At 48.9% G+C, this 27,714-nt stretch overlaps 1 protein-coding gene across 1 annotated transcript in view; it reads right to left on the bottom strand.

Annotated features, from left to right (window-relative positions):
• Positions 1-3,258: 3,258 nt before the first annotated feature.
• The window catches only part of ROS1 (ROS proto-oncogene 1, receptor tyrosine kinase), a 144,532-nt gene continuing 120,076 nt past the window's right edge, over positions 3,259-27,714 (bottom strand). The window contains 8 exon segments of the mRNA XM_038762676.1: positions 3,259-3,877; positions 9,212-9,375; positions 12,233-12,367; positions 14,009-14,212; positions 14,756-14,853; positions 15,455-15,584; positions 19,170-19,234; positions 24,508-24,670. Of these exon segments, the coding sequence (XP_038618604.1) occupies positions 3,621-3,877; positions 9,212-9,375; positions 12,233-12,367; positions 14,009-14,212; positions 14,756-14,853; positions 15,455-15,584; positions 19,170-19,234; positions 24,508-24,670 (1,216 nt within the window). The 3' untranslated portion in view covers positions 3,259-3,620.

Here is a 27,714-nt window from a genome sequence, read left to right as displayed (position 1 = left end):
CATCCCAGATGCCCACCACTCTGATGTCATCCTTGACGCTCACATCCAGGTCACTGACAGACCCTGCTGGGTTCTCCTGCTCATCTCCTGGATTCTCCCCTTCCTCTCCACCCAAGCTGCTCCTCTGATCTCTCTGATTAGTCTATTGTGTTAGCTTCCTCTCAGTCTCCTTTCCTCCAGCCTCTGAACTGCTGCCTGCATCATCTTCCTCAAGCTTCGCTCAGCCCATGTCTTTCCTCAGAACTCTCTATTGGCCTCCTGTCTCTATGAATCAACCCCCCCACCCCTCACGCCCCCAGAATTAGCTTTAAGGCTGATCCCATTTTACACACATGCTCCCTTCATCTGCCCTTTCCTCAATATGCTGTCTTTGTTCCTCCCAAAACAAACTTGTAGCTGTACCTTGTTCATGCCTCTCTTGCTTCCATGCCCTTGCCTAAGCTGCTTTTCCAGGTTGGGACTTCTTCCCCCTCCCATGAGAGAGCCCATAGCTCTCCCCACATTCAAATTCCTCCTAAAATCCTTCTTCAACAAGCTTTCCTCAATTAATTTCCCAGGACCCCTTAGCCATCTCTAAAACTTATGATGTATGTATATATGTAAGGATGCTAAGGAGGGGGTAAATAATATATATTATATAATAAATAATGTATATTATTATATATTAAATATAATATATTATAATATATAATATATGGGTGCTATAGGATTTTATATATATATACCTGCTGTATTTATTTTTTACTTCTCTAGTTGTAAATACTCGCATGTTTGTAGACCCCATTAATAATAATAATAATAATAATAATAATAATAATGGCATATACCTGCTGTATTTATTTTTTACTTCTCTAGTTGTAAATACTCGCATGTTTGTAGACCCCATTAATAATAATAATAATAATAATAATGGCATTTATTAAGCACTTACTATGTGCAAAGCCCTGTTCTAAGCTCTGGAGAGAACACAAGGTGATCAGGTTGTCCCACGTGGGGCTCACAGTCTTCATCCCCATTTTACAGATGAGTTAACTGAGGCCCAGAGAAGTGAAGTGACTTGCGCATAGTCACACAGCTGACCACTGGCAGAGTCATGATTAGAACCCATGACCTCTGAATCCTAAACCCGGGCTCTTTCCACTGAGCCATGCTGCTTCTCTGTTGTAGTTGTAAATATTTGTAAATATTTGCATGTTTGTAGACTCCATTAGATTGTAAGTTCCCTGTGCACGGGAGCTCCATTATTCTATACTTCCCAAATGCCCAATAAAGTACAGCTCTAGTAGTATTACTACTATTACTAGTAGTAATAGTATTTATTAAGTGCTTACTCTATGCAAAGCACTCTACTAAGCACAAGGGAAAGAGAACACAGGTGGGAATTAGACCTCAAACCCTAACCCTCAACCCTACAATCTATGGATCTAAGTGGGTCTGTGGAGGATTGGAGGAACATGCAGCGCAATGAAACATTAAAACATTAAAACACCATTAGGGACAAAGACGAATATGTTATGCACAAAATGCACAGTAGGTTGTTATTGCTAGAGGAGCAGAATTTCTCTCTGTGCTTCAGAACCTACAGCATGGTGTATGCCCAATAAATGCTATTACTGCTACTAAAAATAATTGTGGTATTCTTTAAGTGCTTACTATGTGCCAAGAACTGTACTATGTGCTGGGGTAAGTACAAGATAATTAGGTCCCGGGGGGCTCAAAGTCTAAGTAGGAGGGAGAACAGGTATTGAACCTCATTTTGCAGATGAGGGAACCAAGGCACAGAGATATTCAATGCTTTGCCAAGGTCACACAGCAGAGAAGTGTCAGAGCTGGGATTACAGCCCAGGATTCCTGACTTTCAGGCTTATGCTCTTTCTACTAGGTCGTGCTGATTCTACTACTACTACTACTATTGCTACTACTACTATGGCTTATTATTACTACTACATGGATTAAAAGGTCATTAGGCAAATAGCAGACATGTCATTTGGATTCTCAAGGGTAGCATTGTGTGAGAAACTACATAGGCTACTGGAAATGGGAATTTATCAGCCTTACCTCAGCAGTGATGTTCCTCTCTTCTGGTAGTGTGGCCTAGTGGAAAGAGCATGAGACTGGATGTTCAGAGACCCAGGATCTCCACCACTTGCCTATGTGAGACCTGGGACAAGTCTCTTAACCTCTCTGGATCTGTTTCCTCACTTATAAAATGTGACTGAAATACCTCTTCTCCCATCCTCTTGGACTGTGAGCCCCATGTGAAACGAGGATGGTGTCCAATGTGATTATTGAACATCCACCCCAATGCTTGACACATACTAAAACATCACATCACTATAGAGATGAGTTTGTCAGACAACCCTGAGCGATGAACTCCTGAATCAACCCTTAATCCTTAACCCTTAAATCCACTCCTTAATCCAGGACTCTGTCTCCAGCAGTGACACCTGGAAGTTTGGAGGAACTGTGAGATGGTCCCCATCAGACATAATAGGAATGGACCGTCCAACACCTCTAACTCTCTTCTTCTCCCGCCCCCGCCCCTGCCCCATGAAACATACTCAGCCCATTTACAAATTCAGCCTTAATACGGTCTTCATTGGGGGGTGTAGCATTTTATTTAGAAAGTGAACCAGGTGATTGAGAGCATCATTAACTCTTCCTCATTCAGTGTCCAAAGATAGCCCCACCCCTGGCGAGGGATTAGCATCCCTGTAATCTGTGTCATACTGTGCCACACCCCTTATCTGCAGCCCCTTGTCTGGAGAGCCCAGATGCTTTGGGGAGGTTTGAGATTCATTCATTCAATAGTATTTATTGAGTGATTACTGTGTATAGAACACTGTACAAAGATCACGTTACCAAGGAATTGCTTCCCTGGTGATTGGACAACCTCCCGAAGCACCCAAGATCACAGAAATTACAGGATTTGGGCCGGGGGGAAAGCCAACTCCAGATTAGAATGCTCAGAAAAAGAAGTAGCGTGGCTTAGTGGATAGAGCACGGCTTTGGGAATCAGAAGGACCTGGGTTCTAATCTCGGCTCAGCCACTTGTCTGCTGTTTGACCTAGGCCAAGTTACTTCATTTCTCTGTGCCTCAGTTCCTTTATCTGTAAAATGAGGATTAAGACTCTGAGGCCCATGTGGGACAGAGATTGCGCCCAACCTGATTAGCTTGCATCTACCCCAGCGCTTAGAACACTGCTTGACACACAGTAAGCGCTTCACAAATACCATCATTAAAAAAGTCATGCTTCCCCCCTCTGGACTCTCCTGACCATCGGAGGAACCCAGCCCTGTCCCCCATTCCTTGGGCTAACTTTAGAGATGCCATCCACACTGGGGCAGTAGCTGGTGAGCGACCTTCCCCCTTTTCAGCCATCTGTCTCTCCCCAGACCACCCAATCTGGGTTAGTCCCTCTCTCTAAGCGAGTGGGGAAGGGGGCACAGCACTCAGCCGGGGAGGGTGGGGAGTGTGCATCTCAGCCCAAGTTAGGGGGATCACGAAACGAAGAATGTGGGAAACTCTTGCTTTCTGTCTGGGAGTCTGGGTCCAGGATGATTTGGGGGAACCCACCCATCTGCTCCCCAGTTCAGTGCAAGAGAGGGCTGAGAAGAGTTTACGTCTCCGCACCTGCTGAGAGCCGGGCAGGAGGCCACTGGCTGCTTATGTTGGCTGCATCCTGTGTCTTGCAGGGCTCTGTCTGGCCTCTCCACCAGTCTGGAGATCTCGGCTCCTGCTCTGGCTCCGGCTCCAGCTTCGGGAGAATCCTGGCAGTGAGGACCAAGTAACTGAGGCCGTCTTGATCCCGGGTCTCCACCAAAGCCAAGGAGGGGGAGGCTCCTGGCTCCCTGCTGACCTCATCGCAGTCCTCTCCTGCTCAGGACAAGATGGCCAGAGGTAAAGGAGCTGCCCTGGGTCCCAAGAAGCCCTCTCCAGCTAGACCTGAGTTCCTATCATAAGCCGGCCCGCACACTTCACTCTCCTAATGCCAACCTACTCACTGCATCTTGATCTCCTTAATCTCACCACCAACCCCACCACCACCCACGTCCTACTTCAGGCCGGGAATGCCCTCCCTCTCCATCTCCAAAAGACGATCACTTTACCCACCTTCAAAGCCTTACTGAAGCCACATCTCCTCCAAGGGGCCTTCCCCGACTAAGCCCTCACTTTCTCTTCTCCCACTCCCTTTTGCAACACCCTTGCACTTGGATTTGCACACTTAATTCACCTCTCCCTCAGACCTACAGCACTTATATACATATCCATAATTTCCTTATTTATTTTTATTCATGTCTCTTGCCCCTTCTAGATTGTAAACTTGTTGTGGGCAGAAAATGTGTCCACCAACTCTGTTATATTGTACTCTCCCAAGAACTTAGTAATAATAATAATAATTATGGTATTTGTTAAGTGCTTACTATATGCTCTGCACACAGTAAGAGCTCAATAAATATGATTGAATGAATAAATGAATATGCCAGGTACTCTACTAAGTGTCAGGGTAGATTGAGGTAATCAGGTTAGACACAGTAACTATCCCACATAAGGCTCACAGTCATAATCCCCATTTACAGATGAAGTAACTGAGGCACAAGAGAAGTTAAATGATTTGCCCAAGGTCACACAGCAGAGAGTCCTCTGCACACATTAAGTGTGTGCAATAAATACCATTGATTGATTGATTGATTGGTAACCTCCCTTTGGGAGTGGGAGAATCCGCCCGACCAAGTGAGGACTTCCAGCCCCAGTCTACCAAACATGCCCTCCCAGGCACAGTGGTTGTAGTTTCCACAGAGGGTCAGCTCTCTGGAAGAGGGAAGGAATAGGGAGCAAAAGAAGCCGCCTGTCAGCCATGGCACAGCCTGGTGGAAAAAGCACAGGCCCGGAAGTCAGAGGGCCTGGGTTCTCATCCCAACTCCACCACTTGTCTGCTGGGCTCGTTTTGGGCAGGGATTGTCATTCTTTATTGTTGTATTGTACTGTCCCAAACGATAAGTAGAGTGCTCTGCACATGGTAAGTGCTTAATAAATACGATTGAATGAATGAATGAACTTAACGTCTCCGATCCTCAGTTTCCTCATCTGTAAAACGGGGATTCAATATCTGTTCTCTCTTAGACTGGGAGCTACATGAGGTATGGGCACTGTGTCCAACCTGGTCATCTTGTATCCTCTCCAGGGCTTAATATGGTGCTTGGCCCATAGTTAATGCTTAATAAATGCCATCATTAGTAGTAGTATTAGTATTATTCTCCTCTGCATCTCATTCTTCTTTCCAGTGCTGGAGATGGGAATGGAGTCCCCAGGCACCTGCATCCAGACTGCACCAGTTCTCTCCTCTCCTCTTAAGGTTAGGCAAGGGGACATGCTAAATTCTAAAATGAGTTTAGAGACGACTAAAGAGTAACACCAGTCCCCTTTCTCTGCCCTACTAACTTCACCTAGAGCCCAAGCACTTGAGATATTACTGTCACTATTCCGTGCATTTATTCTTAGGAACAGAACCCTCCCCCGCCTCCCCTGCATTTGACACCCAGACACCCAGACTCCCCATCTGGATTTCGGCAAGATTTCAGGCTTCTCCCTCCCCCATATGAGTCCCCACCTTTCCTTGCCCCTTTCTAGCCCAGGCCAGCCCGGCTGGTCCCTCCAAGTCTAGCCCTCTGTGGCAACAGCTTCATCAGCTGCCTGGTCTCCCCGGAGCCTCCTAAACGGCTTCCCCCCTGAATAGTCAGAGCTGGTGCCATTTATAGTGTGAAATTCCCATCGGCCAGGACCTAGCTCCTCTCTGGCCTACGCCAATCCCATTCAGAGGGGCGCAGGGGACTGCGAGGGGGCAGGGGTGGCGGGTGAGGGATCGGAGGCAGCTGTGTAAATTAGCCCAGGATAAGGCTGTTGCTAAAGCTGAGGAAGACATAAGGAAGAGTTGATGGGCTCAAGGTGGGAATGCTGATCAGAGTGGCAGCTCCGATAGTCCCATGTGCCGATGCCGTCCGTGGCATGCCAGAACTGTTGTAGGATATTGATGATGATGGTATTGGTTAAGTGCTTAATATGTGTCAAGCGCTGTTCTAAGCACTGGGATATATACAAGCTAATCAGGTTGGACATAGTCCCTGTCCCACATGGGGCTCACAGTCTTAATCCCTATTTTACAGATGAGGGAACTAAGGCCAGCGAAGTGAATTGCCCAAGGTCACACAGCAGACAAGTGGCAGAGCCGGGATTAGGACCCAGGTCCTTCTGATTCCCAGGCCCATGCTCTATGCACTGCCATGTGCAGAGAGAGTTTGTGGTTGGGGGTTTGATATTGTTAAGTGCTTGCTGTTTGCCAGGCACTCTACTAAGTGTTGGGTTGGATACAAATTAATTAGGTTGGACACAGTCCCTGCCTCACGTGGGGTTCACACTTTTAATCCCCATTTTACAGATGAGGTAACTGTGGCACAAGGAAGTGAAGTGACTTGCTCAAGTTCATGTAGCAGACAAGTTGGGGAGTCAGGATTAGAAAGAACCCAGGTCTCAGACGCATGCTCTTTCATGAGCCATGGATTGAGCCTCGATTTCCAGTCCACTGATCAGGTCTCATAGGGAGCAGGTGGACCGTGTGTTCTGACATTGTTCCTCTGCACCCCCTTCTTGCCCCCAAAATCTTTCTCTCTAAGGTATTTGTTAAGCGCTAAGTGTGTGCCAGGCACTGTACTGAGCTCTAGGGTAGATACAAAGTAATCAGGTTAGACACAGTCCATGTTCCGCATGGAGCTCACAGTCTTAATCGTCATTTTACAGATGAGGTAACTAAGGCATGAAGAAGTTTAGTGACTTGCTCAAGGTCACCCAGCAGACAAGTGGTGGAGCTGGGATTAGAACCCAGGCCCTTCTGACCCCCAGGCCTGTGCTCTATTAAGCCACACTGCTTCTCAGGCAGAAGGAGCCCATGGACCCTTCCGCAGTGCTCTTTTGAGTGTTTTCTGACTGGGCCTCATTCCCAAGGGTGCCCATCCTCTATCCCTCCCGCCCACGAATCCCTGCCCCATTGGGTGTCCATGGAGCCTCTCCAGAGTGCAGGGGCATGCCTCGCCCCAGCTGAGTGCTCAAAGGCCAGAAACCAATCAATCCATCACCACACCAGCACCGGCCCAGCTGGCCCTGGGTTGTCCCCGATGACGACGACGGGAGAAGGAACCCACTGGCTCTCGCCAGGCAATGAGCTCCGAGCACCGAAAGTGATATGTGGTGCCGGATTCGGGCCTGGCTCCCAGGAGGTGCCACCACTCCCATTTTGGGAAGGAGCTGGAGGGTGTCAGGACCTAAACCCTTTCTTAGAAAGCCTCCCGGTCAGATGGGATCAGGACAGGTGTCTGGGCCAGAATCTGCATGCACATTTGCCACCTCCTCTTAGGAGGGAAACGTCAAAATAAAGTCTTCCACGTAAACCTGGATATTTCCATCCCAGACAGATGCCGGCTGACCGTCTATGTTTAGCCTGGCCAAGGGGCATGCAGATTTGTTTCCTGTATTTGTATCTGGGGCCGATGAGGTGATGTTTACACAAATGTGAACATGAAGTCACCGGGATATTTTTATGAGTGCTCCAGATTTGTTACTAATCCCCATCCCGCCCCCTGCCCTCCTCCTCCCATTAGGACAACGAGAGCGCAGGATGCCCACAAGACAGGGTCCCTTGATTGCAGGTGACCATACCCCAGTCTCCAGCTTTCCCCACCTCGGAAGCTCGAGGTAGAGATGGGAGGGGGAGAGAAAGAGGTGGAGAAGCCCCCAGCTGCAGTACGTCAGGCCATGGGTATTCCCCTGGCTCCTCTCCCAAATAATAATCATAATAATCATGATGGTATTCGATTAGTGCTTACTATGTGCCAAACACTGTTCTAATTGTGATGGTTACTTGTTCGGTGCTTACTATGTGCCAAGCACTGTTCTAAGAGCTGGGGTAGATGCAAGTTAATCAGGCTGGTCTCAGTTCCTGTCCCACATGGGGCTCACATTCTTAATCCCAATTTTAACAGTTGAGGTAGCTGAGGCCCAGAGAATTTGAACGAAGTTACCCAAGGTCACACAGCAGACATGCGGCAGAGCCAGAAGTAGAAGCCAGGTCCTTCTGACTCCCAAGCTTGTGGCCTATCCACTAAGCCACACTGTCTCCCCGCTCCCCTGCTTCCCAAAGTTGCCACAGGCCATGGGAGGCCTGCCAGGGAAGCCTGGAGTGACTAGTGAGAAGCAGCATGGTATAATGGATAGAGCATGTGCCTGGGATTCAGAAGATCATGGGCTGTCAGCCCTCCTCTGCCACTTTTCTGCTGGGTGACCTTGGGCAAGGTGAAGTCACTTCACTTCTCTGGGCCTCAGTTACTTCAACTGTAAAATGGGGATTGAGACTGTGAGCTCTTCATGGGACAGGGACTGTATCCAATCCCATTTTCTTGTATCCACCATAGCACTTGGTATGGTGACTGATACATAGCGCTGAACAAATACCATAATAGTAATTATTTTTAATGCCTACTCCTCACCTTCGGCTGTTGCCTGACTGGTTCTCTCTGAGCACAAGATCCTCTCCTTTCTGTCTGGGAAAGTGAGGGGCCTGGTATGAGCCTGGCAGGTCAGTGGTATTAGTGAGCAACCCCTGGGGGAAGAATCCCTCTTTCTGATGCTGGGGAGAGCCTCTAACCAAGTGCAAGGTGACTCAAGGACTGTTACCATCGACACCATCTTCCTACACCTCTGCTACTTAATGAGCTCCCCCTGTGTAATAGGAGCTTCGGAGAATACAGGGGAGACAAGTGGCATGACTCCTGCCCTCCCGGAGCCTCCCCTCTGACACTCAAGCACTGCCATGCTGCTTTGTTGGGAGCCTGGCCAGTGATTGGGAGCCTAATGTTTCCAGGAGTTGGGCTTTGGAGCAGCCTCTGGGGTAGGTGGACACCCTGGAGCCAATGGAAGAGAAGCTACCTGAGGGAGGAAGGGTGGGGGCTAGTGGGGAACTCAGAGCAGAAGTCGGGGGTCGTGCTTCATTGCTCCCCTGCCTGGAGAAGGTACCCATCACTTTCAGCCCTGCAGCAAGTTGCTTCGGCTCTGATGTTGCTCGGAACTTCCAAGTCCACCCTCTCCTTCCCCCTGGACGTGTTCCACCCAGCCTCCACCAGTCCTGGGCTGGGGCCGAGAAATAGAATGGACCAGACTTGCCTTCGAAGGCCTCGTTCGCCACACCTCCAGGGGCCTCTGCATCCCCACCCCTGGGGGGCTGGTCAGGGGGAGAGGCCTGGAGGGCCCGCAGACTATCCCGGAGATGTCCAAAAGAGGGTCTCTGCAAGGGGTCATGGGCCCAGCACTGAGACAGCAAGTCCCACCTGTGGGGAGAAAATGGGAGAGGAATGAATGAGCTGCATGGACCCAAGGGAGGATGGACAGGACCCCTGGGGGAACTGGCAGGCTGCTGGGGCCGAGAAAGTCTCCCAGTCAGGGGTCCCCACCATAGGCTCCAGCCCATCTTGAGCAGCATGGTCAATGTCCTATTTGGGTGTCTCAGGGCTAAATGAGGCCAGATGGTTCCCAGCCCTTAGCTCAAGGGGACAGACCAAGCTACAGCTCCAAAGACCAAAAGCCTCAACACGAATCATCCTTCTGTGGCCTCTGGGCCCAGAACTGGGGGAGCCCGGGTCAATAGAGTCCCAGTGTCCAACTCTCCTGGTACCCTCCTGCATCAGGGTGGCGCAGGACCCCGCAGGACAGTCTTCAAGCCCGTTAGGCCCAGAACTTTTCTTTTTCGGGGTTCCCAGGGTTGTGTCCTCTGCATAACAGCTGCATGAACATCATTCCAGCTGTCTCCTCTCCATCCGTGACTTGCCCCCCAGTGACTCAACACGGACCTCTCGGCCCTGGGTCTGTCCAAACCCTTCTGGGACCTCCCGGGTCAGCCCTGTAGTCCATCCAGGCTAGGACTGGGATTCCAAAATCAGGGTTCCCTCCTGGACATCTATATTCATAGCAACCATCACACAGTTCCTCGAAGATCCTTGATATCTCTGTCAGAGACAATGGGGTCCTGGACTGGTTGTGCCTGGTGTTCTGAATTTCAGGAAGAGTCACTAGAGAGAATATCAGGGGTGAAGGGGAAAGGGACTGGGGTGTTGGATGGTCCATCCTTAGCCATGAGAGTGAGTGACCAGCAGGATGACCAGCACATGGTTTCTCCAAGAGTCCAGGTGCCCCTGTTGGAGACAGAGCCCTGTACTGGATGGAGTGACTCACATATTGGATGGATGTCACTAATATATTCCCCCTTTGTTTCTTGAACAGATCAAGCCTCTTAGGGAAAATCAGTGAGATCCTTTGCAGGCTTTTCACTGCGATCCCTGGGACAAGAAGCCGTATCTTCCTTATCTTAACTCCTTATCTTCCCTCCCAAACCCTTCCCTCTCCTTGATTTTCCCATCACTGTAGATGGTACTACCATCCTTCCTGTCTCACAAGCCCACAACACTGGTGTCATCCTAGACTCCCCTCTCTCGTTCACCCCACACATCCAATCTGCCAACAAAACCTGCCGGTCTCACCTCCGCAACATCGCCAAGATCTGCCCTTTCCTCTCCATCCAAACTGCTACCTCACTGGTTCAATCTCTCATCCTATCCCGACTGGATTACTGCATCAGCCTCCACTCTGATCTCCCATCCTCCTGCCTCTCCTCACTTCAGTCTATACTTCACTCTGTTGCCCGGATCATCTTTGTGCAGAAAAGCTCTGGTCATGTTACTCCCCTCCTCAAAAATCTCCAGTGGCTGCCTGTCAACCTATGAATCAAGCAAAAACTCCTCACTCTCTGCTTCAAGGCTGTCCATCACCTCCCCCTCCTACCTCACCTCCCTTCTCTCCTTCTCTGACCCAGCCTGCACCCTCTGCTCTTCTGCTGCTAACCTCCTAACTGTACCTCGTTCTCACCTGTATAGCCATCGACCCCCCGCCCACATCCTTTCCCCTTCCACACATCCGCCAAGGTAGCTCTCTTCCTCTCTTCAAAGCCCTACTGAGAGCTCACCTCCTCCAGGAGGCCTTCCCAGACTGAACCTCCTTCTTCCTCTCGTCCTCCTCATCCCCCCAGCCCTGCCTCCTTCCCCTCCCCACAGCACCTGCATATACATTTGTACAGATTTATTACTCTATTTTACTTGTTCATATTTACTATTTATTTTGTTAATGATGTGCATATAACTTTAATTATATTTGTTCTGACGATTTTGTTACCTGTCTACATGTTTTGTTCTGTTGTCTGTTTCCCCCTTCTAGACTGTGAGCCCGTTGTTGGGTAGGGACCGTCTCTATATGTTGCCGACTTGTACTTCCCAAGCGCTTAGTACAGTGCTCGGCACACAGTAAGTGCTCAATAAATATGATTGATTGAATGAATGAATGAGAAGCCAGGCACAAGGACAGAGTAGACAAAGACGGCTTCCCTCTGCTTCCCATTGGAAGGGGCTGGCTGGGCTGGAGGAATATTCAAGATGGGTGAGTCGTTTCAGAGTGAACTGAGGCCATGTATAATCCCACCTCAGATCCAAGGGCTTTCTGCTCTCCCTGACCTCCACCGCCCCATAACAACATAACACACAAGCAAGCCGGCCTCCTAGTCTCTCTCAGAAATGCCCCATCCAATCTATAGGGGTCTAGGGTGGGTGGTTGACTCTGTGTCCCCAAGAACTACCTTGCCTGCACCCGTGCTGTCCTATAGTGCTAGACTAGGGACGGGTGCTCCCAGCCTGGGACAGAAGGAGGAGACAACAATAATAAAAGCACTTGAGTATTTGATATGCCAAGCACTTTACTAAGCACTGCGGTAGATATAAGATAATCAGGTTGGACACAATCCCTGTCCCACATGGGACTCACAGTCCAAGGAGGAGAGAGAACTGATATTGAATCTCTCTTGTACAGAGGAGGAAACTGAGGCACAGAAAAGCTAAGTGACTTGCCCGAGGTCACATAGCAGACAAGTGGCCGGGTGGGATTAGAACCCGGGTCCTCTGTCTCCCAGTGTTCTTTCCACTAGGTCACACTGCTTCCCTTCAATCCAGCAACCCTGAGCTCCTAATCCATTTCTTCTCCCTGTGGATGGGGCGAACTCAGCTTCGAACGTTGACAGCAAGGAATGTCTAGCTGGGAGGGGCCAGTCATTCTAAAACCAGGGAGAATAGGATGAGTTTTACTTACAGACCACTGGGGCAAGCCCCTGGCTTCTCCAGTCTTCCTCCGGTCTGGACCAAGTGCAAAACCTCCAGGTTGGACTGGCCAGGGTAAGGCTGGTGGCCCAGAGTTAGGATTTCCCAGACCAGAACTCCAAAAGCCCTGAGAGAGAATGGAGGGGCAGTTAGGCGGATGTGGCTCTGGCTACCCTTTGACAGGCCTTATGGCTTCCCAGGGGATATTTGTCCATTGCGGGTTTAATAATAATAGTAGTAATAATAATAATTATATATTTGTTAAGTGCTTACTATGTGTCAAACACTGTACTATGCATGGGGGTAAGATATCAAATAGTCAAGTCCTGCATAGGGCTCACCATCTGAGTAGGAGGGAGAACAGGTACTGAGTCCTCATTATGCAGATGAGGGAACTGAGGCACAAAGAAGTTAAATGATTTGCCCAAGGTCACACAGTAGACAAGTGGCAGAGTCGGAATTAGAGCCCAGGTCCTCAGATTCCCAGGCCTGGGCTCTTTCCACTAGGCCAGGTTGTTTTAGGGAGGGAATGGTGCAGCAGCTGCAGGTGGAACAAGGCTGAGGAGAAGTGGATAGGCTGCATAATAATAATAATAATATGGCATTTATTGAGTGCTTACTATGTGCAAAGCACTGTTCTAAGCACTGGGGAGTTTACAAGGGGATCAGGTTGTCCCATGGGGGGCTCACAGTCTTAATTCCCATTTTACAGACAAGGTAACTGAGGCACTGAGAAGTTAAGTGACTTGCCCAAAGTCACACAGCTGACAATTGGCAGAGCCAGAATTCGAACCCATGACCTCTGACTCCCAAGCCCATGCTCTTTCCACTAAGCCACGTTGCTTCTCTGCATAGAACTAATGGGTCAGAAACACCCAGTTTGGGGTTTTTTCAGCCATCTGGAAGCCCTCAGGCTTGGATGGAGACTTGGGGTGAGCAAGATTTGGATTCTAGCCCAGACAGCTGTTGGGGAAACACTAGCTCCCCATCACCCCCACAGCTGGGACCCTGGGGGGAGCACTAGCCCCCATCATCACTGTAGTTGGAAGTCTAGGGTACTCTACTCCCCATCATCCACGTAGAGCTGACACCCACAATTCAGGGAGTGATTAATGAATACCCAGACGACTAGTGATCTAGACTCAGAAGGTGGTGGAAAAATTCAGTCAACAGGCTTCTTGTAGTCTCTGTGAGGAGGAAACAGGAACAATTGGGGAACGCAAGGTTTTTGAATTATCCCTGGATTTCCATGATTCACACTAAATGCCTCCCGTTATCACAGTTAAGGGAGAGTCGGCTTGATTGAAAACCATCAAACCTTCATGGCGCCATTCTTTCTATGAAATGGAACTGTAGGACATGGCTGCAAGTAGCTGATGTTCTGTAGGCTCAACTACCAACTTCTGTCAGGGGTCCTTGGCTCTTCCTATTCTAACTAGAGACTTCCTATATGGAATTCCAACATGTTCTTCTCCCTAAGGTCAGTCAATCATATTTATTGAGCACTTACTGTGCGCAGAGCACTGTATTAAGTGCTTGAGAGAGTACAACATAACAATAAACAGATACATTTCCTTCCCACAATGAGCTTTGAGCCCCACTGTACAGATGAGGAAACAGAGGCACAAAAGTTGAGCAGAGAGCAGATTTCCTTTTGTTTAACCCAGGGACAGTGCCAGCCGAGAGTTCTTCAGCATTCAAGGTGAAACCATCTCAGCCTGCTGTGTCCATCCCCGGGGATGCATCCGGCCCTCCCCTGATGACTTACCAGACGTCAGACCGGGTGGTGAATATGCCATCCACCACACTTTCCGGGGCCATCCAGCGGATGGGGAGCAAGCCTTCCCCTCTTTTCCTGTAGTAATCCTGTTTGTAGATATCTCGGGCCAGGCCAAAGTCCCCAATCTTCACCTTCTTGGAGAGTCAGCCATAGTCCTTCACCGACACGAGACAGTTCCGGGCGGCCAGGTCCCTGGTGCAAACAGGGAGCTGGGCATGGGTGTTGGAGGGCAGAGAAGGGGTGCTGGGGGAGGGCAGTGGGAGGGTGGCAAACTGCGGAACTGCTACTCCCCCATAATCTCTCTGGACAACTCGGCCTCCACTGCCACAGGCACCAAGGCTTTGAGAGGCCCGCAAGATGGGGAGCCGTCCACACTCAGGACAGCTCTCTCATGCTCCACCCCTACCTTTCCCCACTTTTTATGGTATTTGTTAAGTGTGGAGTAGCTACAAGCTAATCAGGATGGACAAACTCCCTGTCCCACATAGGGCTCGCAGGCTTAATCTCCATTTTACAGATGAGGTAACTGAGGAAACAGAGAAGCTAAATGACTTGCCCAAGGTCACCCGGCACATAAGTGGTGGAGCCGGGATTAGAACCCAGGTCCTTTTGACTCCCATCCCTGTGCTCTATCCACTAGGCCATGCTGCTTCTGTAGCCACAGTGACACTGCGGCAGCCCCCAGCCTCCTGACTGTAGCTCTCTACTCCAGACTGGGGGTCATCCCCCTCTTACCTGTGAATGAAATGCATCTTCTCTAAGTAGACACAGCCTTCAGAAATGTCTACACACAGCTCCACAAGGTCAACCAGTGAGAGCAGAGGAGCCTGTAGCTACAAGACACAAAGAACTTGACATTGGTACTCCTGCAGGGGTGTGTGTGTGTGTGTGTGTGTGTACGAAGGGGGTGAGGGAGAGTTGGGGTAGAAGGGAGAAGCACAGCTCAGAGAGATGGAGTCCCCAGGAACCCAATAGAGCAGCCTGATGCTTCTCACCAGAACCTGGGAAGGATGTGGGTGTGAATGGTCCCTATTCTTTGACTCCCAGTGGCAGGAGGCCTGTCCCTCTGCAGTTTCATACCCTTCTCCCCAACACACAAACCAGCATCCAGCTCTATCATCCCACCACCTGTAAACCGCTCCCATCTCTTCTCAACTCACCCCGGCACCTGGGTTTGCCCCAAAGGAGGGGAAAAAGCGCACTGAGAGAGGCTTCCCTACCCCCGGTCAGTGGCAAAGGTAGGATGGGGCCTGGTGCTCTAGCACTCTGTGTTCCCCTGGGCCTTCCCTATTACTGCCGGACCCCTCTCTCTCTCCTGCAAACCCCCTCGGAGGAGGAGGGGGATGGGAGCCAAGATCCGTCTAGTCGGGTGGTCCCCCGGGTGGGAGAAAGAACCAAGAGGATGCTGGGGTCCCCGAGTGTGAGCTTCCCTACCGTGGGGATGCGGGCCCTGCGCAGGTACGTCAGGAGATTGCCACCCTCCATCAGCTCCAGGATCAGGTACTGGGGCTCGTTGAACAGGCAGACACCCAACTGCTTCAAGATGTTGGGGTGGTCGAATTTACTATAGGCAGGACAGCGTGGGTTACTCCGCCTCTAGCCTCTCACCCAGGCCAAGGAGCTGGCCCCCAGAACAGTGGGGATTGGTGCCCACCGGGGTCCCCATGGATGACCCCCCCGAGGACTTAGCTGGGAGATCAAGCCACCACGGAGCCACCAGCTCCCTATCAATCAGTCAATCATATTTATTCAGTGCTTACTATGATCAGAGCACTGTACTAAATGCTTTGGAGAGTACAATATAATAGAATTAGCTGGCATATTCTCTGCCCATAACAATCAATCAATCAATCAATTGTATTTATTGAGTGCTTACTGCGTGCAGAGCACTGTACTAAGCGCTTGGGAAGTACACGTTGGCAACACATAGAGACAGTCCCTACCAACAGTGGGATCACAGTCTAAAAGGGGGAGACAGAGAACACAACCAAACATACTAACAAAATAAAATGAAAAGAATAGATATGTACAAGTAAAATAAATAAATAAATAAATAGAGTAATAAATATGTACAAACATATCTACATATATACAGGTGCTGTGGGGAAGGGAAGGAGGTAAGATGGGGGGATGGAGAGGGGGACGAGGGGGAGAGGAAGGAAGGGGCTCAGTCTGGGAAGGTCTCCTGGAGGAGGTGAGCTCTCAGTAGGGCCTTGAAGGGAGGAAGAGAGCTAGCTTGGCGGATGGGCAGAGGGAGGGCATTCCAGGCCAGGGGGATGATGTGGGCCGGGGGTCGATGGCGGGATAGGCGAGAACAAGGCACGGTGAGGAGATTAGCAGCAGAGGAGCGGAGGGTGCTGGGTGGGCTGTAGAAGGAGAGAAGGGAGGTGAGGTAGGAGGGGGCAAGGTGATGGACGGCCTTGAAGCCAAGGGTGAGGAGTTTCTGCCTGATGTGCAGATTGATTAGAAGCCACTGGAGATTTTTGAGGAGAGGAGTAACATGCCCAGAGCATTTCTGGACAAAGACAATCCGGGCAGCAGCATGAAGTATGGATTGAAGTGGGGAGAGACACGAGGATGGGAGATCAGAGAGAAGGCTGATGCAGTAGTCCAGACAGGATAGGATGAGAGCTTGAACGAGAAGGGTAGCGGTTTGGATGGAGAGGAAAGGGCGGATCTTGGCAATGCTGCGGAGCTGAGACTGGCAGGTTTTGGTGATGGCTTGGATGTGAGGGGTGAACGAGAGAGCAGAGTCGAGGATGACACCAAGATTGCGGGCTTGTGAGACGGGAAGGATGGTAGTGCCGTCAACAGAGATGGGAAAGTCAGGGAGAGGGCAGGGTTTGGGAGGGAAGACAAGGAGTTCAGTCTTGGACATGTTGAGTTTTAGGTGACGGGCAGACATCCAGATAGAGATGTCCTGAGGGCAGGAGGAGATGCAAGCCTGGAGAGAGGGGGAGAGAGCAGGGGCAGAGATGTAGATCTGGGTGTCATCAGCATAGAGATGATAGTTGAAGCCGTGGGAGCGAATGAGGTCACCAAGGGAGTGAGTGTATATCGAGAACAGAAGGGGACCAAGCACTGAAACTTCGGGAACCCCCCCCTCCCCCAGTAAGGGGATGGGAGGGGGAGGAGGAGACTGCAAAAGAGACTGAGAATGAACGACCGGAGAGATAAGAGGAGAACCAGGAGAGGACGGAATCTGTGAAGCCAAGGTTGGATAGCGTGTTGAGGAGAAGGGGGTGGTCCACAGTGTCGAAGGCAGCTGAGAGGTCGAGGAGGATTAGGACAGAGTAGGAGCCGTTGGATTTGGCAAGCAGGAGGTCATTGGTGACCTTTGAGATGGCAGTTTCCGTGGAATGTAGGGGACGGAAGCCAGACTGGAGGGGGTCGAGGAGAGAGTTGGTGTTGAGGAATTCAAGGCAGCGCATGTAGACAACTCGTTCAAGGAGTTTGGAAAGGAATGGTAGGAGGGATATGGGGTGATAACTAGAAGGTGAGGTGGGGTCAAGAGAGGTTTTTTTTAGGATGGGAGAGACATGGGCATGTTTGAAGGCAGAGGGGAAGGAACCAGTGGAGAGTGAGCGGTTGAGGATGGAAGTTAAAGAGGGGAGAAGGGATGGAGTGAGAGATTTCATGAGATGAAAGGGAATGGGGTCAGAAGCACAGGTGGCTGGAGTAGCACTTGAGAGGAGGGAGAAGAGCTCCTCTGAGGATACTGCTGGGAAGGATGGGAGAGTAGCAGAGAGTGTTGAGAGCCGGGGGGTTGGGGAAAGGGGGGGGAGTGACAACAAGCTTACAGCTTAGGCTTGACTGCTATTCTGGCTCACCCTTGGTTTCCAAAGGGGCCAGAGAGCCTCAGACTGGGGCTGGGAACACCCCCAGATTGGGTGTTTCCGATCCATCAGCTCTGCATAGTCCACCTGCCCATCTCCTCCAAACTGTCCAGGGTTCCCCCTCAGAAGCTCCTCTCCCTTTTCCCCTCGCCCTCCCTCCCCTGGTGGTTAGGTCAGCCCGGTTTTCCAGGATCCACATTGTGGGCAGGGAATGTGTCTGTTTATTGTTAAATTATACTCTCCTAAGCTGTTAGTACAGTGCTCTGCACACAGTAAGCAATTAATAAATATGATTGACTGACCAAAGGTCCTTTCTGCAGCGGATCATTACAGAACCCAACTGGAGCTGTGCTAAGAGCCCTCCTGGCTGGGACCTGGAGCCATGCCATAGAGAATGTAAGCGGCGTCCTGGAGAGCCTAGAAACTCCACTGTTTTCCAGGAAAAGGATTGGTTCTCTTACCAAGGGATTTTCCCTTTGTGGCAATAAGCACACATTTTTCAACCCAGATTCCATTTTTCATCCCATCAGCTTCCAAAACCTAATCCTTATCAGTGGGGAGTAAGTAGACCAAAAGAAGCAGCATGGCCTAGAGGAAAGAGCACAGGCCTGAAAGTCAGAGGACTTGGGTTCTAATCAAAGCACCACCATTTGTCTGCTAAGTGACCTTGGTCATATCACCTATTCTGTGCCTCAGTTACCTCATCTGTAAAATGACAACTGAGACTGTGAGCCCCACATGGGACATGGATTGTGTCCAACCTGATTAGCTTATATCTACCCCAGTGCATAGTACAATGTCTGTCACATAGGAAGCTCTTAATAAATATCATTTTAAAAAAAAGTTTGAAGGGCTCATTTTAAAGGAGAACCCAAGCTCCAGAGAGGTTAAGTAACTTGCCCAAGATTAATCCCACACAAGAGTTAGCCAACCCACTACAGTATATGGCAGTCTTGTAGAAAGGTTTTCCAGCCTGGACACTGGACCTGCTGACATCACTCAGTTTTAGTTTTATCTCACACTCCTACTGCTCTCACATTACTCCTTTAAGTGATTACCAGCAAAACAGCCTCTGTGCTCCCAGACCCTAGACATCTACATACTGGAAAAATCTTAAAGCAAGGAAAAGTGAAGCTCACTGAAAGTCTTGCCAGCCCTGGACAGTGGTTTTGTGCTCTTCTGCCTGGCAAGGTCCCGGAGGCAGATTACGTTTGGTTTTTTACAGCCATATTTTTGTCAGGTGCCAATCTAGTGCCCCCAGAGACTCAGGTAAACAGCTCTGAGATCCTTCTGCTGGGCAGCAGCAAACATACCTCATTAAGTGAGCCTCCTTGAAGAATTCCATTTTCTCCTGGTCCGTCGCACCTTTCTTGAGGGTCTGCTCCGGACAAATGAGAAATAATCAGTTAATACACTTTGGTCATCATCATCACCAGCCAGTCAGTTAGTCAGTCAGTCAACTGTATTTATTTAATGCTTACTGTGTGTAGAGCACTGTACTAAGATCTTAGGAGAGTATAATTTAACAATAAATAGACACATTCCCTGCCCACAAGGAGCTTACAGTCTAGAGGGGGAGACAGACATTAATATAAATAAGTAAATTACTGATATGCTTATGAGTGCTGTGGGGCTGTGGCCATGGAGGGGAATGAATGAAGGGAGCAAGACAGGGTGCTGCAGAAGGGAGTGGGAGTAGAGGAAAGGTGGGCTTAGTCAGGGAAGGCCACCATTGATGCCACCAAAACTAGAGGACAAATAATGGGTGCAGAAGCATTGTACTGGACTCAGAGCACTGGACTGGTCATCTACTCAATCAATCAATCAATCAATCGTATTTCTTGAGTACTTACTGTATGCAGAGCACTGTACTAAGCACTTGGGAAAGTTCAATCTAATAGAGTTGGAAGACCCATTCATTCCTTGCCCACAACAGGCTTACAGGCTAGAGGGGAAAACAGACATTAATAAAAATAAATCAATTATGGATATATACATAAGTGCTGGGGGGCCGGAGATGGCAGTGAATAAAAGGGAGCAAATCAGAGCAATGCAGAAGGGAGTGGGAGAAAAGGAAATGAGGGCTTAGTCAGGGGAGACCTCTTAGAGGAGATGTGCCTTCAATAAGGCTTTGAAGGTGGGAAGAGTGATCATCTGTCAGATATGAAGAGGGAGGGTATTCCAGGCCAGAAGGATGATGGTGTTTTTTAAGCACTTACTATGTGTCAGGTACTGTACTAAGCTCTGGGGTGGATATAAGCAAATCAAGATGAGCACAGTCCCTGTCCCACAGGGGCTTCACAGAACTGAGGCACAGAAAAGTGAAGTGACTTGCCCAGGGGCACACAGCAGACAAATAGCAGAGTCAGGATTAGAACCCATGGCCTTATGACTCCCTGGCCTGTGCTCTATCCACTAAGCCACGCCAAAGTGGGAATCTACTGTGTGCAGAGCACTGTACTGGATACTGCTGGGTTCAGAGATTGTACTAGGCACCTTCTGGGTGCAGAGCACCGAGTAGGCACTTGGAGGACATACAGTAGAGAAAAAAGATGACATCTCTACTTTTGAGGAACTTAACAATGTAACAGGGGAGAGGTATGCATATAATAGTTGAAGGGTGAAAAGAGATAACGATAAACATAAAATGGATAAACAGATAAACTCATGAGGAGGCTGAGGGAATGCCCAACTGGGAGGAAGAAGAGATTAATTCAGGCCTGCCTCCTGGGGAGCACTGGACTGGGCATCTACTTAATCAATCAATCTATCAATCAAGAGTATACTCCTTGAGTATACTCTTCTTGAGTAAGTGCTCAGAAGCTGGGGAGCGTTTTTAGAAGTTTTGTTGGAGGTTAGGGACATGAAGGAATCACTCAATCCACCACTTTTACTTCCCACCTCTAATGCCAACCTACTCACTGTTTCTCTGTCTCTTCGCTCTCACCGGCAACTTGTTGCCCACATCTGCCTTTCGGCCTGGAACTCCCTCCCACTTCATATCTGACAGACCATCACTCTCACCCTCTTCAAAGCCCTACTAAAATCGTTTCTTCTCCCCAAAGCCTTCCCTGACTAAGCCCTCATTTCCCCACTGTTTTAGCTCTCCCCTCTGTGTCTCCTATGCACTTGAGCCTGAGCCCCTGAAGCACTTTGTTACTCACCCCACTCCCAGACCCACAACATTCATATAAATTACCTTCTATTCTGCTTTTTCCCCAATTTGTAATTTATTTTCACGCCTGTCTCTCTTACTAAACTGTAAGCTCCTTGAGGGCAGGAATCGTGTTTACCAACTCTATTGTGCTGTACTCTCCCAAGTGCTTAGTACCGGGCCCTGCACGCAGCAAGTGCTCAATATATAACAATGTTTGATTGCGTGACTGACTGGGACTGAAGCTGGAGAAGGTGGTGGTTCCCAGATCAGAAGGGTTGTGGGAGAGGAGAGCAGACAGGTCAGAAGGGGTGGGTGATTAGGAAGTTGTGAAGCCAATGAACTTAACAGGAAACATTTCCCTCCTCCTCCTTCTGATCACCCTCCTCCTCGTCCTCCTCTTCCTCCTCCTCCTCCTCCTCCTTCTTCTTCTCCTCGTCACCTCATCATCATCATCATTTGTATTTATTGAGCGCCTACTGTGTGCAGAGCACTGTACTAAGCGCTTGGGAAGTACAAGTTGGCAACATATAGAGACAGTCCCTACCCAACAGTGGGCTCACAGTCTTTAATGACTTGGAGGTGCTGGAGTGAGGTCTAAAAGGTGTGGACCTCCTCTCCATGTCCACACCTGAAGCAAGAAGTCTTGTCTTATGATGTCGGGTTGTTTCCAACCCACAGCGACTCTCTGGTCACATCTCTCCTAGAATGCCCCACCTCTCTCTGCCATCATTCTGGTAGTGTATCCATAGAGTTTTCTTGGTAAAAATATGGAAGTGGTTTACCATTGCCTTCTTCCGTGCAGCAAACTTGAGACCCCACCAGCGACTCTCTCCCATGCCAATGCTGCCCAGCACAGGGGAGTTTTGAGCAAGAAGGGGAGCAGCTAAAAATAGAAGGAGCACCGAGGCCAGGAGCTATATGTTCTAGACCTGGAACTCAACAGAACTCCTCACAGGCTGGCCAGTGACTATCGTTTTGGGCCTCCTGGACTCTGGGGACCAGGGGACGGGCTCAGGGAAACAGGGGTTGCAGTAAGGTAACTTTCCCAAAGTGTAGCCAGGAAATGTTTTTCAGCCTTTTGGTAATTCAGAAACATGGACTTCTGACCGAATTAGGTTTGGGAAAATGAAGGGCTGATATACGGTTGGCATGTTACCTCTTAGTAGCAGGGCACCGAGGGGAGCAGGGCCAAGCATTCAGGAGAAAACCTTCGAAGGGTTGGCTGGCTCCTTCACAGGGGCAAATGCTGTAGGGGGAGATGGCTGAACTTTGAAACATTACATCTATCTCTGCCAGAGAAATGTATCTGCTTGTTTATTTATTCACACATAAAGGTGCTCAAGCACTTAGCACAGTGCTCTGCACAAAGTAAGTGCTTAATAAATACAACAATGAATGAATCTCTCCTCTCTCCTCTCTCTTCTCCTCTCTCCTCTTCTCTTTCATCTTCTCTCTCTCTCTCTCCTATTCTCTCTCCTCTCCTCTCTCCTCTTCTCTCTCCTCTCCTCATGCTCTTCACACAGTAAATGCTCAATAAATACAATTGAATGAATGAATGGAGTGCCCTGCATCTAATAGGCACCTAAAACAGCACTCTGCACACAGAATATACTTAAAAAAATCAGCATGATGTAGTAGAAAGAGCACGTTCCTAGGTTCTAATCCTGGCTCCGCCAATTGCCTATGGTGTGACCTTGGTCAAGTCACTTCACTTTCTGAGCCTCAGTTCTCTCATCTGCAAAATGGGGATTCAATACCTGTTCTCCCTCTTACTTGGATTGTGAACCGCATGAAGGATCTGATTATCTTGTATCTACCCCAGCACTTAGTTCAGTGCTTGACACATAGTAGGTGCTTAAAAATACCACAATTATTATTAGTAGTACATACTGATGAATGAATGAATGAATGAGTGAATGACACAACCTAGAGGAGAAAAATTCCGTGTCTGCATGGCCTCAACCTGAGCCTCCCTTACTGCACATAGTAACAGGAAACAGGTCATCAGCTGTTTAATAAGTCAGAGATCACTAATATTGGCAAATCCCCAAACATTTCTTTCACCCAGCAGCAGACATTGTGCAGACAGGCACAGCTATCACCTAGCGCTCTGGATGAAGTGCTTCCTAATGGCAACTCCCTTGACTAATAATAGTCATTACTACTTGTGATATCTGTCAAGTGCTATGTGCCAAGCACTGAACTAAGCACTGGGATAGATACAAGATAATCAGGTCAGATGCAGTCTCTGTCCCAGATGGGAATCACTGTCTAAGTAGGAGGGAGAGCAGCATGGCAAAGTGGATAGAGCACGGGCCTGGGAGTAGGAAGGTTGGCTCCACCACTTGTCTGCTTTGTGATCTTGAGCAAGTCATTTCACTTCTCTGTGCTTCTGTTATTTCATCTGTGAAATGGGGATAGAGGCCGTGAGCTCCACACGGAACAGGGACTATGCACAACCCTATTTGCTCGTATCCACCTCAGTGCTTAGTACAGTGCCTGGCCTGGTTTAGTAACTATCATAATAATAATTATTACTATCAGGTAGTGAATGCCCACCTTACAGATGAGGAAACTGAGGCACAGAAAAGGTAAGCGACTCACCTAGGGTCATACAGGCAAGTGGTCGAGCCGACATTAGAACTCAGGACCTCTGCCTCCTAAGTCTGTGGTCTTTCCATTAGGGCTTGATTGATGCCCTGCTTGCTAAGGGCTTTCCTGACCATTGCCCACACTTTGTAGAGCACTCCCGGGGAAGGGGCAGGTATGGAGGGCCCTGGGTTTAAAAAACCCCTCCTACCTCACCTCCCTTCTTTCCTTCTAAGCCCAGCCCGCACCCTCCACTCCTCTGCCGCCGCTAACCTCCTCACTGTGCCTCATTCTCGGCTGTCCCGCCGTCGACCCCCAGCCCACGTCCTCCCCCTGGCCTGAAATGCCCTCCCTCCGCACATCCACCAAACTAGCTCTCTTCCTCCCTTCAAAGCCCTACTGAGAGCTCACCTCCTCCAGGAGGCCTTCCCAGACTGAGACCCCTCCTTCCTCTCCCCCTCCCCATCCCCTCCACCTTACCTCCTTCCCCTCCCCTCAGCACCTGTATATACAGATATATACACCTGCATCTGTTTGTACCGATTTATTACCCTATTTATTTTACTCGCACATATTTACTATTCTATTTATTTTATTTTGTTAATATGTTTTGTTTTGTTGTCTGTCTCCCCCTTCTAGACTGTGAGCTTGCTGTTGGGTAGGGACCACCTGTACATGTTGCCAACTTGTACTTCCCAAGCGCTTAGTACAGTGCTCTGCACACAGGAAGCGCTCAATAAATACGATTGAATGAATGAATGAATGAATGAATGAATGGGAGCTTGGCTCAGCCCCAGGAAGGTGAGCGAGGGTGACCTGTGGTTTGGGAAGGCTGGGCTTTATCTCAGGGATCTCCAGCTTTCTCCCAGGCAAGAGCTCCACTGAGTCCCCACCATCTGCGGTACCTTCACAGCCACTTTGGTTTCCCCACTTCCTTCGCCCAGGATGTCCAGCGCTGTCCCTTCATACACTTCCCCAAAGGCCCCACTGCCCAGGAGGATCTTCAGGGTCAGTTGGTCCCGAGGGAAGGTGGGAAGGCCCTCAATCTCATACCGGGTAGGAGGAGTCCTGCAAAACAACCACGGCACCAGTTAATAATAATAATAATAATTATTATAATAATAATGATAGTATTTGTTTAACACTTACTATGTGCCAGGCACTGTACTAAGCGCTGGGATGGATGCAAGCAAATAGAGTTAGACACAGTCCCTGCCCCATGTGGGCAGTTTCAATCCTCATTTTACAGATGAGGGAACTGCGGCACAGAGAAATGAAGTGATTTGCCCAAGGTCACTCAACAGACAAGTGGTGGAGCCATGACCTTGTTGCTCACTACCTGTTATGTGTTCCATAGCCAAGAGATATTTCCCTGCCTGGGTTCTCCCTGCACCCCTGCATCCCACCAGACCGAACATCAGGATGGGCAGAGGGTGAAAACTGGAAGATGGGGGAAGACTGTCTTCAGCCCTGCCTTACCCAGGACAATTCATTCTTATTATCTATCAATCAATAAATGAATATACAAATAAATACCATTGATTGATTATTATTATTATTTACAGGGCAGAGCACTGTACTGGATACCTACTGCTAATGACTATAGAGCACTGTACTGGGCATCTACTCTGGGCAGACCACTGTATTAGCTACATGGGAGCACACAGTGAAAGCAAAAGACATGTCTTATGCTCAAAGAGCTTATTAGACAATATGAAGGACAGGCTGATACACTGTATACATTCAATGGAAAAAATAGGGAAAGTGTAGCTTTAACTGGTTACAATGCATTAAATAGTAAGCTCTTTAAAATTTCTCTATCCAAAATTCAGAAGACGTAGCATGGCTCAGTGGAATGATCCCGGGCTTGGGAGTCAGAGGTCATGGGTTCTAATCTTGACTCCGCCACGTGTCTGCTGTGTGACCTTGGGTAAGTCACTTAACTTCTCTGGGCCTCAGTTTCCTCATCTGGAAAATGGAGATTAAGACTGTGAGCCCCATGTGGGACAACCTGATTACCTTGTATCCCCCCAGTACTTAGAACAGTGCTTGGCACATAGTAAGCACTTAACAAATGCCATTATTATTATTATTATTATTATTCTCTGAGCCTCAGTTACCTCATCTGTAAAATGGGGATGAAGACTGTGAGCCCCACATGGGACAACCTGATTACCCTGTAACCACCCCCCAGGGCTTAGAACAGTGCTCTGCACATAGTAAGCGCTTAACAAATGCCATCATTATTATAAGAAAACTGCCTTCCCTGCCCCACTCCACATACATCATTCCCCACATAAGGGGGAGTCCCAAGCACCTCCTTAGTCCTCTGTTTGCCCTGCTTCATCCCGATTGGAAACAAACACTGTTCCCAAAGCTGTCAGCTTCCCAGTTCTCCTCCTATTTTTTGAGAAGCAGCTTGGCTCAGTGGAAAGAGCCCGGGCTTTGGAGTCACTGGTCACGGCTTCTAATTCTGAGTCCACCAATTGTCAGCTGTGTGACTTTGGGCAAGTCACTTAACTTCTCTGTGCCTCAATTCCTGTGCCTCAATTCTCTCATCTGTAAAATGGGGATTGAGACTCTGAGCCCCACGTGAGACAACCTGATCACCTTGTAATCTCCCTAGCGCTTAGAACAGTGCTTGGCACATAGTAAGCACTTACTAAAAGTCATCATTGATTATTTTAGAAGCAGCATGGCTCAGTGGAAAAGAGCATGGGCTTTGGAGTCAGAGGTCATGGGTTCAAATCACAGCTCCGCCAATTGTCAGCTGTGTGTCTTTGGGCAAGTCACTTCACTCCTCTGAGCCTCAGTTCCCTCATCTGTAAAATGGGGATTAAGACCGTGAGCCCCCCATGGGACAACCTGATCACTTTATAACCTCCCCAGCATTTAGAACAGTGCTTTGCACATAGTAAGTGCTTAATAAATGCCATCATCATTATTATTATTACCTCTGTAGGCTGTAAGCTTCTTGTGGCAGGGATGGTATCTACCAATTCTGTTGCATTGTACTTACCCAAGTGCTTAGTACAATGCTCTGCACAGTAAAAATGTTCAATAAATACCACTGATTGACTAATAGATCGATTGCCTATTACTGTATACAGCCAAGAGCTTTGTCAGCACCCAAATAGTAATGAATGCATAACATAGGTCAAAGAAGAATAAATAATCAGAATCAATAAACTGCTAAACATATAAATGGTAAGGGTGCTGATATGACCAGGGAGGTGGAGAATAATTCAGAAAGTCCTCTTGCTGAAGGCGATTTTTCAGGTAGTTTGCCAGTTAGGGAGGGATGTGGTTGGGTGATTTTCAGTGGGAAGGGAATTCCAGGCAGGGGGAAGGGTGTGGACAGTGGGAGAGTGGTCAGCAAGATGCAGCTAGTTGCTTACCTTGAGAGGAGTCAAAAGAGTGAGCTGGAGAATAGCAGGAGGAGGAAAGTAAAAGGGAGTAAAGGGAGTAAAGTAAGTGCATAGTACAAAGCTCTACACACAGTAAACGCTCAATAAATATGATTGAATGAATGAATGAAAGAAGGAGAGAGTGACGGGGAGCACAGACTATGTGCTCAATAAATTTAATTAATTGATCGACTGATTGGAAGCGGAAGATTAGGAGGTTCAGTGTTGGCAGTTAAATAAGCAGGAGCCAGGCTGTGAATTGGGGGTTAGGTTCGGAGAAAGGAACATTTCTGAGGTCTCAGGGAAGATAGGGCGGAGACCCCCAAGGACTAGATAAAGATGAATGCTGGACCATAGAGAACAGGATTAAACCATATGATAGACCCGCTGGATTAATCCCAACACTGGGGACCCAGGAGAATCTGGAAGACTCGGGACAGACTAGGAAGGCCATGAAACGGCTGTTTATAGGGAACCTTGGGTCAGATTGATTTAACATCCTGGTTATGCTGACAACCAGGCAAACGAGAGGGACGCAATCACTGGCTCCACCGTGACTGCCGAAAGGCACTCGATTCTTCCCCCTTGTCCCCGTCACTGACACAACTAAAGCACAGGGCCTGGATGGCACTGTTAAGTGGGCATCCAGCTGGGTTGGCAACAGCCTATGTAGAAGGGTCCAGTTTTATTTTCATTTCTTTATTG

This window comes from Tachyglossus aculeatus, chromosome 2 (genome assembly GCF_015852505.1).
Source record: "Tachyglossus aculeatus isolate mTacAcu1 chromosome 2, mTacAcu1.pri, whole genome shotgun sequence".
In the NCBI taxonomy this organism is placed as follows: Eukaryota; Metazoa; Chordata; class Mammalia; order Monotremata; family Tachyglossidae; genus Tachyglossus; species Tachyglossus aculeatus.
Note: the sequence above shows the minus strand (reverse complement) of the source record. Positions and strands in the feature narration are given on the sequence as shown.